The following is a 15,435-nucleotide window of genomic DNA, read 5'->3' as shown; positions in this document are numbered from 1 at the left end:
TAAGTCTAGAAAGTTCCAAGTATTCTGATTAGTCGTGATGATAACAAATTCAAATGCCAGCAACCGAGTTCTTGGTGTTGACACGGTCAATATCATAAGGACTGGCCTCGTAAACAGCTGTGGGATCTCGGATGGTCTCATGTGTCTTTGCCCTTGTAAGCTCGAGAGGATCTTGCACATGAGCCTTCTCAAGATCAATGTCATCGCCACTGGTCACACTGCTGCCTCTTGTTGTGACTGTTGTCGTGGCAGCCTTCGCTTGCAGCATCATGACTGCCTTTTCAGCTGCAGAAGCATAGGTGCATCTAGCTCTGATTCTGGCGCCAAACTTGTAGAAGACGAAAGGTAGGGGGACACAGAGGAGGGCGAGGAAGGCGGGGATACTTGAAGCCCAGTGGATGCCGAGACGATCGTACATGTAGCGGGTGAAGAGAGGGAATGCGGCACCGAAGAGCGAACGCAGAACGGTGTTTGCGGCGAGCACCGAGGCGGCGTAAATGACGTAAGCATCAATAAGGTAGGAGGTGACAGACAAGAACACTAGCGTCAAGCCGAAACCGAAGGGCGCACCTGCGATGATAGAGCTGGACCAGTGAATAGAGGGCGAGTTCGTCCATGCAAACCAGAACATTCCGATAGGCAGAGCGACTGAGCCGAACATGCCGATGATGAGACGGGCCTCCGGAGGTGCAAACCCGCCATTTTTGGCCGCGGCAGCCAAATACCACTTGTGCGAATAAAGACTGAAGCCAATGGCAGCGAACATGCCTACAGCAACACCGAGGAATGCCAGACCACCAATACCTTCACTCCAGCCACGGTGGACTTGGAAGACGATGGGGAAAGCAGCAAACAGGAGGTACAGAGTTCTGTCAGAGACATCAGTAAGGTTTGCAGACTCTTGACACGGATATAAGCATACCCATAAATGATTGCGATGTAGATGGACAAGAGCAACACGATGGGCTCAGTGAAGAGCAGAACCCAGGGGCGAACGAGCACTGTAGAGACCATCTGCTTAGCAGACACAGGACCCCTCTCGGCATCAAATTTGCTCTGATATGTCATTCCGTTCCTTTTTGAAAGTTCCTCCGCGCGACGGCGGAGCAGAACGGGAGCATATGTCTCTGGAACGATCAGGGCACCAACGATCCACAAAACACCTGCGAAGATGGCCAATAATCCCTGAACCCAACGCCAACCTTCGTTCTCGCCCAAGAAACCACCAACCAACGGACCTACTGCGGGTGCGATACAGGGCGAGATACTGAAGATAGTAATAGCCAAGCCGCGTTCTTGAGCAGAGAAGATGTCGGAAATGACACCTCCAGCATTGGTGAAGGGCGAAGAACCAAAGGAGCCAGCAAAGAATCTTAGAACGAGGAGAGTGCCGACGTTCTGAGCTCCGGCGACACCAGCAAGGAAGGCGGTGAACGCGGCAAACGTACCGAAGAAGACGTATTGACGACCGATGGTCTCTGACAAGGGTGCCCAGACAAGGGGACCGAGAGCGAAGCCTAGGACGAAAAGTGATACACCGGCTGTGATGAGTTCTGGTGATGCATGAAAGCCATATACGAGCTCACGGAGAGCACCTATCCTGCATCAGTATTGTACCGAACATGGAGTATGAAGGAAGGACAAACCGCTGAAGGCGCTGGACGCAAAGGCCGTGGCGAAACATGTCATAGCGACGGTCATGGTAACAAGCCATTTGAAGGATGTTGACCAATTCAGGGGATTACCAGCATCTCCGGGTACCCAGGTGACCAGGAAAGGATCGTTTGGCGTTCCCGAGCCCTCATAGTCGTGAGCCTGAACATCGGGGCTGATACGAGCTTGGTCGCGAACAAGACGAAAGAGGGAGAGCTTGTGGGGTGCGCTGGAATGCACCTTCTCGGAGCTTGTGGAGTCCATCACGGCAAACCAAGAACTGCGGAGGAGAATGGTATAGAAGACAGGCTACATAGTGGGGACCTACGAGATGACTATGTACAAAGCACGACCGAGCGAGACCAACGGTTCATGAAATCTCAGCATACCGAGGCGTGGTCGGTATACGGTGGGTCGGAGGTTACATGTGGCCGTGTGTGCACAACAAAGTTGTCGAGATACGGAAAGTGAGTAGAAGGGCCGTAGAATTGACATGAGGATTAGGAAGCGCAAGCGAATAGCGAGATGAATAGCCTCGGCTAAAACGTGTTTCTGCCAAGAAAGACGTCCAAAAAGGGAAGGCTTGCGAAATCACGGAAATTCCAGAGGGAAAGCCCTGCGAAGAAGGAGATGTAGATCCCGATTTGGGTTAGATGTCGTAAGCAAGCATGTGATTATCGAGGCGATGGATGCAAAGATGGCGACGTGAGCATGTGTGGGATGCGATGGATGTGTTGATGCACAATTGAGATGATGTTGATGAATGCTGCTGGATTTTGACGACCGGGGGCGGCTCCGGAATAGAGTTTTGGATGTGTGAACAAACAAGTCAAACAAGCGCTTCACATGCAAGCGCCCAGTGCAAGCTCTCGAGTTTTGGCCGAGTCGCATCCACGAACCAGCACCCGAATAATTGCAAAATGAGCGGCGCCTTGAGAGTCATCGAGATATCACCGCGCGAAAGCGACTATACCAGCCTGCAGGCTCACCAAGAAGAAACGCCGGGAAGCTTCTACGATGGCAAGGCTGTGCTGCACCACCGAGTGCAGAATGCGAGCTTGAAGGTGTCGGAGAGAGAGCTGGCCAGCAACTCTACCCTCCAGGCATTGCGCACCTCTGCCGGTCCTGGCGCAGGTCCTCACGCATCTCCTCACTCTCATACTAACGGCAACGGCGAGGAGCCGAGAGTCGAGGTCACCATCACGCGCATCCAGATCTGGGTCACTTCAGAGTATGTTAGCCTCATGCATCCGCTTCCCATCGCATGCTGATCGTCCCTAGATTCTTCACTCTCTGGAGTACGACAGCCGGCACTGGTGTGCAAATCCCCTACCGAACCATTTCGCTGCATGCTCGCCAACAGAACGCCCTCTACCTTCAACTATGCCTCAGTGACATGGCGCAGACCGCTGACGACGATCTCGAGACTGTTGAACTCCTCCTAACTCCCGAACCTGTCGCCGACAATGACGCGACCGACGCTGCTGAGAAACTCTTCACTGCCGTCTCTGACTGCGCCGACCTGCACCCCGATCCCGATTCTGATGAGGACCAAGATCAAGAGCAAGAGCCGGAACCAGGAACCGGAGGCTGGATTACTTCGGAAAATATGCAAGATTTCATGGACGAGAACGGAAACTTCCAAATGCCTGAAATCGGTACCCTTGGCGCTGGAGCTGGGTCCGTGAGGACTGCAGATCAGTTTGAAGATGCCGACGCTGGCGACGAGGTCGATGGTAATGAGGCCACCGATGCGACCAAGTGGCGCAGAACAAGCTGAGCGACATCCGAGAACATGCAGTAGCACTACCATGGCTGCGCGTTTTATCGCAAGTCACGCAATGATCACGATAGACAAATCTGATGGTTTTGCGCAAGGCACGACTCCTCATCACATCACACCGCTTCAGTCAAGTCGTCACGATGATTCAGAAATATGCCGCAACACTTGGTTACCCGGGATATCCCCAAAGATGTCCTGCTCAAGAGACCGCTACAGATATCTCACGGCCTTCGATGCGTATACCCGATCCGATCAGAAATCCCAAGTATCAATATACTTTGGCGTAGGTCGTTGTTGTCAAGTGTTTCGCGCTAGCGCTTTCGCAGACATACGCGTCTTCTAGCATTGAAGTGAAGAAGACTCTATCAGAACGATCGCAGTCTGCACATTATGTATTAAGAGCCTGCTCTGATTTACGTGCTTTTCGAATCCCTGCCCCGTTTCTACCTTCCATGACCCCTCACTTCCGATGCTATCCACGTGTCTCTATCACCAGTTTGGCCTTACGCGGGACCATTATGACGTCATGCTTCGGTCGGTCCGAGATATACACGACAGGGTGATGCCCTCAGCCATATCTACCAGCATTGAAGGTGTCTTATTAGAGACACAATTGGATCTAGGTGGTCATTAATTCCCTTGATCGATACTTGGGGACATCTACCTTACGTTTTTATAAATGAGTATGTAGAGAGACCTTCTATTGTTGCTGTTCACGTCAAATTCTACAGGCATGTTATATGTCTTGGAAAATGGATACACAACACACATTGCTCAGTCTGTCTCCATGATTGACGGTAAAGCAGTCACGCGACGCAATCGGAGTTCGATTTGGAAACATTCCCCTATCTCGTGAGGGTATTACTAGTATGTCAATCAGTATGAGATAGTTCAGATATCAAGGTCAACAATTAGAATGCGTTGAGCATTGCGAAGGCAACGAGACGGAGCCCGTCTGCAACGCTGCTTCTGTTCCTGAAATGCTCGTTAGCTTCAACCGCGAATCTCATTCTTTTGCTGAATCTCCTTCTCAACACGAGGAAATCGATGAGCCCGATTCCTCCCTCGTTTGTTTCCAGGCGCTTAGGTATGCAAGCCATGGAAGTAAAAGGGCGTATACTTGGTATGGTGAGAGAGAAGATCGGGAACTTCCGCCCAGCGGCCAACCACAACGTACAAGGGCATCCGTTCGACAGAATTATCTTGCTTATTTAGACATTGTTGTAACTTACTTTCTTGAAACATGCTATCAAATCCAAGCGATCAAGAACGAACGTTCGAATGTCCGACTTGTGACAGATCATTTGCGCGCCTTGAGCATCTACAGAGGCATCTCCGCACCCGTAAATACCCCGTTGCAAGAATGCCTAATTCGTGTTGAAAGAGTAGGAACTGATGATCTGCTTGTTCGCAAGCGTCTAAGATACCAAAGAACGACCGTATATCTGCTTTTGTGGACGCACGTTTACAAGGCAGGATCTGCTCAAGCGACATGATCGTAGAGCGCATGCGGCTCGCGCGGAGCCCATTGGAAAGGAAGCGCCTACCGCTGATTATGCTCCGCGAAATCATACCTTGGACTCAAACATTACAGGTCTGCCTGATACACGGAAGCCAAAACTGCCATCAGCTTCAGCCTGCGTACAGATCGAGCATGGAATCGAGCCACATGATAATAGCCCTGGCGACGGCTTCTCGTCTGAATTTCAGCTGCCGCGTGTTGTTCAGGCTGAAGGAATCATGCCAGATGCGAATACATTGATTGCGGCTAGCGATCAGATATCTATGGATACTTATCTCGACATCATTGATCACAACGATCTCAATCTGGACTGGAACAACATGGAGCTAGACGAGACGGGAATCCTTTTCAACACTCAGGCTGGTCTAGATATAAATCATGCCGACAAGTCTCTACACTTAAATAACAGTGCTCAGATCGCTGCAGCCAACATCGGCTGGAACGTGTCCGAAGAACAAAGAAAGGACTACGAGAATCTTCAGATCGTCGTAAATCAGCGTTTGCCCCACCTGATCCTCCCTTCCTATCCTACGCTCAGACGTTACATCGACGGCTATATCGATGGTTTCAACCAAGCTTTTCCACTTGTTCACGTACCTACCTTTGATCTGGGAACTTGTAGTCTGGAGCTGGTGCTTGCAATTGCAGCGATCGGCGCGTATGAACGCTTCGAGCCTCGCAACTCCGTCGAGCTATTTGACGCATCGAGAACGATCGCGAGAGAAAATCTCCGTATGTCGCAGACATGTCGAGAGAAGCAGAAAACACCGAGATCCACTCGTGGGTTATCACCGCCAGAATATCCCACAGCTTCCATGGTCGGTACACAAGACACTCTAACACGGACTGCAGGCATAGACAATTTGACGGCTTTGTTGTTGCTGAGCTTCCTTGGTCTGCTGGGCGCCGATTCTACGTTATACAGAGAGGTGCTCGATTTTCAGAACGACATGATCGAGGTCGTAAGGTACTTTGGCTTGGCCGAACAGCATTCGAACACGACGACATGGCAGGCTTGGGTCCAAGAAGAGCAAGAAAGACGAACCAAGTTCGGCCTATTTTGCTTCCTCAACCTTCAGACCGTCCTGCACGACGTCCCCTCACCAATTCTATGCAGTGAATGGCAATTGCGTTTGCCAAGTTCTGTCGAATCTTGGGAGGCGGCCAATGGAGAGGACTGGATCGTCGAGCTTGAGTCACCTCGGGTACCCTTTCAAACTGTTTTCAGATCGTTACTCGCGACGTCTGATAATCCTGGCACGAGTCTTGTCCGGAGCTTGACTCCATTCGACTGTACCATTCTAGGGTTGACGTTACTGCAACGAATTTACTATATACAACAACTGCAAGCTGCAACTGGAGAAGTTCTCCGAGAGGATGACATGAGAAGTCTACAGTGAGTAAACACAACACTAACTTGAAAGTAGCTCTAACTAATAATGCTCTCGCAGAGGCGCGATTCAAGGTTTGGAGTCAGCTTCACTAGAGCATCAGGTTCAACCCTCTAAGTGTGGTCAAGCAAAATTGCGAATCTCTGATATAGTGGCATATCAACACATAGCCTATATGCGGCTTCACGCAAATCTCAGCGGAAAACGTAACATACAGTCTCGCGACTCTGAGCAGATCGCACGATCCTTTTATGATGTGCCTTTGCAGGCCTGCGGCTCGTTCTCACCAGGACCACTATGGCGGTCTATCAACCAACTCCAAGTTGTCGTGGATTTGGGTGTCGCGTACGTTTCCCGCGATATTGGATGCTTCTCGAGCGTACCGCAAGCATTGTCGTGTCTGCATCATGGTGTCTTTCTAAGCAGATGGTTCTTCTCGCTGGCTTCTGAGCATCAAAAAGATCCCCTGGCGCGTAAGTGCACGAGGCAGGAACGTTTGCTACTCAGTGAATCGAGGCTAACTTTTTCCTAGCTGAAGAACTCCAGATCATTGACCATACACGGTCATTGATGCAAGAAGTTGTTATATCGGCGCCAGACATCAGCTCAAGCTTAGGATGTATGGACTTTTCTGAACCCAAATGCTGCCTTGAGCTTGGCATCTTGGTGCTGAAGATCTGGGCTTATATACTCGAGACCAAAGTCAAATGGCCGCTGGTTACTGTCCTTGGGCACTCGATGAGTCTGTATGCAGATATGATGTCATCTGCAAGGTCACACTTGGAAGCTCGATTATTGCATCAGGGTCAGGCTGGATGAGCATGTATGCAAATACGCGTGTGTGGGCAAAAACGATGATTTATTGCTTGTTCGAGGCTGAGCTGAGAGGTGGAGAAAGTTGGAGAGGGAGGAAAAGGTGGAGATGGAGAAAGTCACAACGCCAACGAACGGTGGAGAAATGATGAAATCACCCTGACAGTGCTGACATCTCCATCAGCAACAATTACCAATCCTCGCTTGCGTCACTGATACCACATCGTAGAAACCACGCGCTTTGCTCGGAAGGCAAGCGCGACCACTGAGACTTCCTTATTTAAGTACAGAACTTGAATGCTCCAAAATGCGTCTACCACTCACACCTGCAATACTTTCTTTTTCCGAAACATCTTTCACCCATCATGCCGACTCACAAAGTCTTCCGTTTGCATTCGCGCACAGACTTCTGTGCCATCAAGAGCCATGAAGAAGAGATGCCTACCCCTGACAAGCATGAAGTCCTCATCAAAGTCAAAAGTGTCTCCCTGAACTACCGCGACGTTGCTGTCGCCAATGGTGCATACCCTTTCCCTGTGAAAGACATGGTCGTCCCCTGCTCCGACGCTTGCGGTGAGGTCGTCGAACTCGGATCCGCCGTCAAGAATGTCGAAAAAGGCGATCTCGTTGTGTGCACTTTCGACCCGACGAACCTTTATGGACCCCAGAAGGATTGGCAGAATGGACTTGGTGGCCCTGTGGATGGAGTCTTGAGAGAGCATGTTGCCGTTCCTGCAGCAGCTGTTATCAAACTTCCTTCTGGCTCTGATGTCTCGACTGCGAGCTGGGCTAGCACGGTTTGCACTGGTGTCACTGCTTGGAACTGCTTGTATGGAAATATCCCTCTCCGTCCCGGTCAGACTGTGCTTCTTCAAGGTAAGTTAGACCAAGCGAGTCAATTATGACAATGCATTACTAGAGCTGACACGCAAAATTCGACAGGCACCGGAGGTGTCTCCATGACCGCCCTCCAGATCGCCAAGAACGCTGGCGCAACCACCATCATCACATCCTCTTCAGACAAAAAGCTCGAGTCCGTCAAGAAGGAGTTCGGCGTCGACCACACCATCAACTACAAAACCGCCGACTGGGCCGAAGAAGCCCGCAGACTGACAAACGGTCATGGCGTCGACTACATTATCGAGAACGGCGGCTCCGGCACCATCAAGCAGAGTCTAAACGCTATCGCCATGGGTGGAAATATCTCGGTCGTAGGCTTCTTGTCTGCAGCTGCTCAAGAGGATATGCCTGATGTTGCAGGTCTTGCTTTGAGCAAAGGATGTGTGGTCAGAGGTATCACTGTGGGATCTACTCAACTTCTCGAGGAGGCCGTACGCTTTTTCGGATCGAGAAAGATTGGTGTTCCTGTGGACAAGGTGTTTGGTTCTTCGCAAGAGGAGGTCATCAAGGCCTTTGAGTACTTGACTGGGGGCTCGCATATCGGCAAGGTCTGTATCAGCTTCGAGAAGTGAGAAGGAGCCATTGGGTTGTGTGACGAAAGGTAGAAATATATGTAGATTCGTAATAATCTAATACTTTGTACTCTGATCCTTTCCCATATCATCAAGAAGCAGAAGTCAGATCTGCATACACCAGCACTCTGTTCGATCCGCCACAAGCCTCTGTACTATTGCCCGCACATGGCGAACCGCAACCATTAGCCAAAACATCACCAGTAAGCAATTTGCCAGCATCAGGCTTGCTCGCTTGACCCCAACACTCGGCTTGATATTCTAGCCCACAATAGACAAAGCCTCGAGCCTTGCAAGCATCTAAACACTTGGCCACTGTCATGTCATTGCCCGCAGCAACCGAATTCAGTAGCGTACGACTGCTTCCACCATCAGAGTAACATGACTGCAGGGTATAATTCCCGTAACCAGCTCTTGCGACAAACGGTGTTGCCATAGTGTCAAGCACCACACTGATCAGACTGCCGCCACCGCATTTGAGAGTCGAGTCTCCAGCACATTTGGAGTTGCAGACGGAAAGGGAGGAAGCAGGGTTCGTAGGTGCTGTCTTGCCGCACCAACATTCGGAGGACCATTCGGTGCCTGAGTATGGGTAGCCGAGTGTGCGACAAGCGGTGGCGCATAAAGCTGGTGTGTTTGAGGAGTTGGAGTAGGCTAGTTTTGGGAGGACTCTGGCACCTGAGTCGACATAGCAGGATTGATTGTAGACGACGAAACCGGTAGGGAGTGATGGATTAGAGACGGTTGAGATGCTTGAAGATAGGGTGCCAGATGAATAGGAAGAGGAGCGAAGGGAGCTACTTGTTGTAGTTGACGATGAAGTGATAGCTGACGAGGAGCTTAGAGTTGACGATGAAGCTATCGTCGAAGATGAAGTCATCGTCGTGGAGGTTGAGCCGGTAGAGACGAGACTAGATGAAATAACATTGGTCGAGGAGCTGCTCACGACGATAGAGCTACTCAGAGAGCTAGAAGTCTGAGCGCTTGATGATACGGTGTTTGAGCTCAAAGTGGTCGAAGTAGACGAGCCGGAGACCGAGCTAGTCGATGAAACACTGCTGATCTCTGAGCTGGTTGAAGAAGCGGCGGCAGAAGCTGAGCTAGACGAGGAAGAACTAGCAGAGGCGATCGAAGTTGCTGATGTCGAAGAGTCAGTCGAGGACGCGCTCGTTGTGGCAGAGCGTGACGAGCTACCATCAATTGTCGAAGATGCCGAGGAAGTGCTCGAAACGGTTGAAGAACTGCTGATTGATCCAACAGAGCTGGAGCTGGTCGAGGTGGTACCACTCGAGACCGAGTCACTTGTGGAGGACCCGGTACTTGATGTGAATGTAGAGAGCGTTGACGTGCTGCTGGCTCCAAGAGTTGAGCTGCTGGGCGAGGTGACGGAGTTGCTCGAAGACGATGACGCAGCGAGGCCGCTTGCATCACGAGATTGCACAATGGCAAAAGTGGTTCCTGGAGCAATGGTCATGGTGGTGTTGTCGAAATCACTGTAGTATGAACAACTGGTCGCACCGTCATCAAAAGCTGAAGCCACACAAGAGGTGCTACTTGCGCAGACATTGAGACAGTCATCAATGAAGGTAGTGGCTCTCTTCCTCGGTAGACGTATACGAGTGCCAGAGTAAGAAGTATTGACCTGAATTGAATAGGTCACACCACCAAAGACAGGTCTAGCACCGCTGGTGTATGCAGAGCTCGCAGGTGACGTCTGCGTGACCGATGCGGTCGATGAAGAAGGTGCAATAGCGCTCGATGCGGTTGCGGATAAGGTTGCCGAGGAGGAATTCACGCCCGAACTTGAGGGCGTATCTGAGCTTGTTGAGGAAGAAAAGCTTGAGAGACCAGCGGAGATCGAGACCGAAGAAGTCAAACTAGAAGTAGCAGAACTACTGGAGGAAGCAGCGACCGAGCCTAATGAGGAAGGAATAGCAGAGCTTGGCGAAGAAGATATGGCAGGCGCTGACGATGAAAGTGCACTAGAGCTCGATGTGGTAGGCGCGGATGATGAGCTGACGCTCGACACACTTGAAAATCTGCTGACCCGGGAGCCAGAGAGAACATTGTTACCTGAGGATGACAGAGACCCAAGAGCAGTCTTCTTCCAACAAGTACCGCTTCCAGCTCCGTTCTTACCGCCCACATAAGTGAAGGCGTTGCATTGTGCGTCCGCATCGCATGCGTTCATACAGTCGACGAAACTGGTTGACGCAGCAGCATTACTGTAAGCACCCTGTGTGCTGTCAGAAGAGTAGGCAATGGTGTAGTTACTACCAGCCGAGTTGGTGGTCCAAGGAGCGAGAGCTGAGGCGGTCGAAGTGGACGCTACTGATGTACTTGAGCTGCTGCTGACAACTGTTGAGCTTTGGGAGGACAAGAAGCCAGCAACAAAGTTGACACCAGCGGGAGTAGCATTACCTCTGCTGTTCTTCAACCAGCACGTCGCAGAGCCTAGACCGTTGTTTCCTCCCACATAAGTGAAAGCTACGCAACCAGCAGTGGTATCGCAAGCGGCAAAGCAGTCCATATAAGAATTGCTGACTTGTGCACTCGAGAAGGATCCAACCGAGGTGTCCGAGGAGCAGCGTATTGTGTAGTTGTTTTGCGAGCCGACAACGATCTGATTGTCGACACCGGGACATATGTTGGAGTCCGAGACTGGGTCAGTAGCGGTACTGGCGGTAGTCGGAGAAGATTTGGTTGCTGTCGTAGTTGTTGACAAAGATGTCAGGGCCGAAGCCAAAACAGCTCCAATGGCACCGCCATTCTTGTTAGGATATCCTACGCTACCCTTCATGTAGCAATTACCTCCGGCATAGGTGACAGCAATGCAGCCAGAGGTGATTTCGCATTTTGAAAGACAGTTCTCGATGCTCCTCACAGAGGTAGATGCGATATCTCCACCTGCATGGTCGATGCCGCACTGAATTGTGTAGTTTGTGCCTGCAGATGTTGTGTAATTCTTGGAATCGTCGTTCGGACACGACAATGGATCGATGATAGTTCCGTTAAACTTGAAAAGAGTCAAACGTGCGTTTCCACCACAGTACTCATTCTCATTGCCCGGACACTGCATGAGGCAGCTGGTGTTACTGTTTAAGCCAACATCTGCTGGAAGCTTGGAGCCACAGAAACATTGCTCTTTGAACTCGGTACCGAAGTATGCGTAGCCAGCGCAGTAAGTAGCGCAAAGTTCGTTGGTCATACCTGTAGTATTGCTGAAACTGGCGGCGGTCAGAGCGCGAGACTGCACAACAGACTCATTGTAGCATCCTTGGTAGATGTAGTTCTGGATGACCGGAGGAACAACAGGCGTCGTTTTTATGGTAGCATTGCCGCTTATCGAGAATACCGAGTATCTTCCGTAACCGCCACACTTCTGCGTAGAGTTGCCCGCACATGGTGTCAAACATGCTTGCTCACCAACCAATCGAGCTTGGTAACCAAGCGAGTTGCCACAAAGACAGTCATATCCTTGGAGAATGTTATTGATGTATGATGCGGATAGGCCAGCAAGGCTGTACGAAGCAATGCTACAAGCAGCTGTGCAAGTTTCGATGGTATTGGTCGAGTTGCTGAAAGCCTGATAAGGCAAGATCCTGCCGGCGCTGGGCCCGTCTGAGCTGTCGGCGAAGCAGCCAGCGTACGACATGCCACTGTAAGGTACAGACGGTGGCGAGACAGTCGACTGGCATGTAGTGTTGGGCCACGGGTCATCTCCTTGTACAAGTCGAGGGCAGCCAAAGTCAAAAGCTCTTGATTTAGAGCCACTCCAGTTGTCCAGGAAGAACCTTGACTTACCAGCTGCACTGTTAACCATACAGCCAAAGTCATGTGCACAATCGATCAGGTCGACTGTTTTACAACTCGTGGAACTGGCACTAGTGCAAACTGGAGGGAAGGCCTTGATGAAGTTGTAGAATCGCTCTTGATGGTTTGCTCCGGTAGTATCAGGTCCACATCGACTAGAGTCGTCGACCATGTCTTGTAAACCGCGCGCATAGTTGATAGATCTTGAATTGTATCTGGACAAGACTGCGGCTGGTCCGGAAGCGACAAGAGTTGAGCCATAGGTTGGTGTGTAGTTGTCAAGCCCGTCACGCCAGTCATTGTAGTTTGTACAAGATCCGGTACTGACAGGTCTATCCGCGTTAAACCACACATAGCTGTCTGGGTTACCGATCCAGTAGTTGATCCTTGTAGCAAGGCCGAGAGTCTTACCCACAGCCGCATATCTTTGCACCATTTGAGCACCGAGAGAGTGGCCAGCAACAACAATCTGATTGATGTTGGGGAACATTGCCTTGTTATCGTAGTAAGTAAGAATTTGGTCGAGGACATCAAATGAGGACGTGGCAATTTTGCTGGAAGGATAGACTGTGAGAGGTCAGAAAGAGAAATTTGCAATAAATTTCGAGCGTGCGTACCATTGTTCTCAGCTTGGCTCCAGTCGGCACCATGCCAGACTAAGCACGAGGTGTTGGATCCTTTGCCAGGGGCAAGCCCATCAATCCAAGGATATACGTTGCCCTTGTCATCGCCATTAGGAAAGAAGGGCGCGATGATTTGTACATTGTCTGCACTAGGGCCGCTCCCAGATTTTGAAACATCATTAAGAGCACCCTGTACACCCCAGATATAGTTCAAGGGGTCCCTGTTGAGTCCATGGATGATGACAATCACGCGCTGGACTTTTGTATTGCTAAGTCGCTGGCCGGAAGAGTTTAGAGAAGAGTAGTTGACAAGCGTGACGTTTCGGCTCTTCTTGTCCACGATGTTCCAGAAACTGAGTTCAGCTCCGCCGATGCTCGGCGGTAGGCCTCCAGGAATGACTTCGCCAGCATATTGTTGAGCGCTAACAGTCTGCAGAGGCAAGAGCAAGGCCAGTAAGAAGAGAAAATTCGAAAGAAGGACGTTGATCTCGTACATGTCTCCGATGGAACGAATGACTGGAGATGCAGAGAGAAGGAGAATACAACTTACCACTAGGATCTACGCGCCGGACCATGAGCACACTATATGGCACGTACGATCTTTCAAGTCTTGAGCAGTGGCTGGTGTCTCATACGGCCATCCCGAAAGGCTCGTGGCTCAAGGTCAGAATAATTTATCAGGACATGAAGCCTGTACGCTGGAAAGCCGTTACGCTTGACATGCTTCCAGAAGCGGACCCCTTCACCACTGACGCCACTACCACGGAGCTGAGGTCGAACGTGCAATCTTGAGTTCATCAGCTCGAGCTGAACGGTGAACCCCGTACACATACTTTGCAATAAACGACAGCACGCTTCGAGCTGCATTTCTTGATGAGGGCTTTCGAAGTCGGACCATAAGGTCGACTAATTGTGGCAGCCAAGGCTCAGGGATGTTTTTCCTCGTATCACTGACCCCGTGGAGAGTCAAGACTACAAAGGAGAAGCCAGCAATGCTTTGACGGCCTGGACCTATGCCAAGCCACTGGATAAGCTTCGGAAGCTATCATGACATGGTTATAATAATAATATGCATATTTGTACTCCAAGTATACTAAAGTTTGTTGCTCATAGCTTGAGTACACATACGCATGGTGTCGACAGACTTTGAATTTCAGGATATAACTGTTACATACTCGCATGGTAAGGACTTCCGTAGAGACTTGTGCACTTTCCGCCGTCACCAATTATTATGCACTGTGAAGAGTCTCGATAAGCCAAGCCCAAAGCACCCAGCAGCTTTGCTGGCCTCTTCACAATAGTACAAAGACTTGAGGTGGCACTCACGTGGTCGTCTGCATCCAGCACTCGCAGACAAGTCCGTGTTCGAATATTTGTACGACAGAAATTTCGGCGTCGAACTGCCTCCGATCCGTTAAGCAATTCCACGTGGTGGGGGAACCGAGATCTGCTAGCGGCTGGTGACAGGTGATCGACATAACTTGGAGTTCGATCTCCATATCGGCGAACCATGATCTATACGTCGACCATGACAAGGTGGCTGTTTTGTTTTCAAGTCCGCGACATACACTCAATAGAAGTGCTGAAAGACTGTGGCATGCCATTGTGTTGGGCACTGTTTGGCGCCCATGTATGAGACGGCTCAAACCTCAGTAGATGACACGTTGGCCTCAAAAACGCCAACTTCAAGCTGCTCCAAGTTGTGAAAGGTGCCTAGAAACACATGGAGCTAGCAAAGGTGAACGATTACAGACGACCCGAAATGAGTGCTTCGTGTGTACAGAAATGGCCATATTGGAGAGGGCGGCTGAAGCCACGCTTCTTTAAGACGACTTTCCCGCGTCAAGAATGTCATTGACCGTGCACATGGCCCAATTCGACAGCTGACTGGATCCATTCCATCGGAATGTTGCGAACACAGCGAGGCTGGTAGGGATTCAATTCAAGTCAACCAGAAGCAGTCTTTGCATAGTTCGAATCAAAGTTGGTTGATGGGGGATTTCAGGACAAACGTCCGATCATGATCAACGATCGATCAAGAATTGTAGGCAACGAGAGAGACGAAGATCAGAGGTATAGATGGGAACCAGGGACTCTGGCAGAGCTCAAATCAGCGAACGTGCGGATGTTTGTCTGGAAGCGCCACCAAAACATCGGGGACGTTCGAAGACGGTCTGGACAAACAGCATCGACGATTACAAATTATTGTCGAGTCGCTGAGCAGAGATGAGAAGAGCAGCATGAAGGAACAGACACAGGTCAAGAAGTAGGATAAATCAAGGCGCGACAAATGAAAACTCTTTTGGGAGATGGGAGATTATCAGGCAGTAGTGAGTAGGAGAGTGATGGTCGGAAAGTGTAAATG

At 50.5% G+C, this 15,435-nt stretch overlaps 5 protein-coding genes across 5 annotated transcripts; 3 read left to right on the top strand and 2 right to left on the bottom strand.

Annotated features, from left to right (window-relative positions):
* Positions 1 to 49: 49 nt before the first annotated feature.
* On the bottom strand, positions 50 to 1,917 carry AUEXF2481DRAFT_65788 (uncharacterized protein; the record flags this gene model as incomplete). Its single annotated transcript, XM_013488136.1, has 3 exons — positions 50 to 869; positions 923 to 1,595; positions 1,647 to 1,917. The coding sequence occupies 3 exons, from the start codon at positions 1,915 to 1,917 to the stop codon at positions 50 to 52; spliced, it is 1,764 nt and encodes a 587-aa protein (XP_013343590.1).
* A 656-nt stretch (positions 1,918 to 2,573) lies between these two features.
* Positions 2,574 to 3,433, top strand: AUEXF2481DRAFT_29764 (uncharacterized protein; the record flags this gene model as incomplete). Its single annotated transcript, XM_013487995.1, has 2 exons — positions 2,574 to 2,884; positions 2,935 to 3,433. 2 exons carry the CDS (start codon positions 2,574 to 2,576, stop codon positions 3,431 to 3,433), a joined length of 810 nt encoding a protein of 269 aa, XP_013343449.1.
* Positions 3,434 to 4,460: 1,027 nt separating this feature from the next.
* On the top strand, positions 4,461 to 7,348 carry AUEXF2481DRAFT_232745 (uncharacterized protein). The gene is made up of 4 exons (XM_013488206.1): positions 4,461 to 4,779; positions 4,860 to 6,354; positions 6,410 to 6,822; positions 6,882 to 7,348. Exons 1-4 carry the CDS (start codon positions 4,680 to 4,682, stop codon positions 7,166 to 7,168), a joined length of 2,295 nt encoding a protein of 764 aa, XP_013343660.1. The 5' UTR covers positions 4,461 to 4,679; the 3' UTR covers positions 7,169 to 7,348.
* A 179-nt stretch (positions 7,349 to 7,527) lies between these two features.
* AUEXF2481DRAFT_65886 (uncharacterized protein) lies at positions 7,528 to 8,634 on the top strand (the record flags this gene model as incomplete). The annotated part of the gene is made up of 2 exons (XM_013488143.1): positions 7,528 to 8,038; positions 8,105 to 8,634. 2 exons carry the CDS (start codon positions 7,528 to 7,530, stop codon positions 8,632 to 8,634), a joined length of 1,041 nt encoding a protein of 346 aa, XP_013343597.1.
* A 38-nt stretch (positions 8,635 to 8,672) lies between these two features.
* Positions 8,673 to 14,014, bottom strand: AUEXF2481DRAFT_232933 (uncharacterized protein). Its single transcript, XM_013488205.1, has 5 exons — positions 13,904 to 14,014; positions 13,621 to 13,857; positions 13,065 to 13,469; positions 12,859 to 13,014; positions 8,673 to 12,807 (listed from the first exon to the last, which is right to left on the bottom strand). Exons 2-5 carry the CDS (start codon positions 13,643 to 13,645, stop codon positions 8,726 to 8,728), a joined length of 4,668 nt encoding a protein of 1,555 aa, XP_013343659.1. The 5' UTR covers positions 13,646 to 13,857; positions 13,904 to 14,014; the 3' UTR covers positions 8,673 to 8,725.
* Between the last annotated feature and the right edge of the window lie 1,421 nt (positions 14,015 to 15,435).

The sequence above is a fragment of the Aureobasidium subglaciale genome (genome assembly GCF_000721755.1).
Source record: "Aureobasidium subglaciale EXF-2481 unplaced genomic scaffold scaffold_11, whole genome shotgun sequence".
Lineage (NCBI taxonomy): Eukaryota > Fungi > Ascomycota > Dothideomycetes > Dothideales > Saccotheciaceae > Aureobasidium > Aureobasidium subglaciale.
This window is presented reverse-complemented; position numbering and strand designations above follow the sequence as displayed.

Bases quoted from the DNA above. Each gene is read 5' to 3' on its own strand.
- AUEXF2481DRAFT_232745 (XM_013488206.1), top strand. From the start codon at position 4,680: ATGCTATCAAATCCAAGCGATCAAGAACGAACGTTCGAATGTCCGACT. The intron at 4,780-4,859 runs GTAAATACCCCG...CAAGCGTCTAAG, and splicing joins ACAGAGGCATCTCCGCACCC to ATACCAAAGAACGACCGTAT. The intron at 6,823-6,881 runs GTAAGTGCACGA...ACTTTTTCCTAG, and splicing joins TCAAAAAGATCCCCTGGCGC to CTGAAGAACTCCAGATCATT.
- AUEXF2481DRAFT_232933 (XM_013488205.1), bottom strand. From the start codon at position 13,645: ATGGTCCGGCGCGTAGATCCTAGTG. The intron at 13,470-13,620 runs GTAAGTTGTATT...ATGCTGGCGAAG, and splicing joins CCGGCGCGTAGATCCTAGTG to TCATTCCTGGAGGCCTACCG. The intron at 13,015-13,064 runs GTACGCACGCTC...GACCTCTCACAG, and splicing joins GAGCCAAGCTGAGAACAATG to TCTATCCTTCCAGCAAAATT.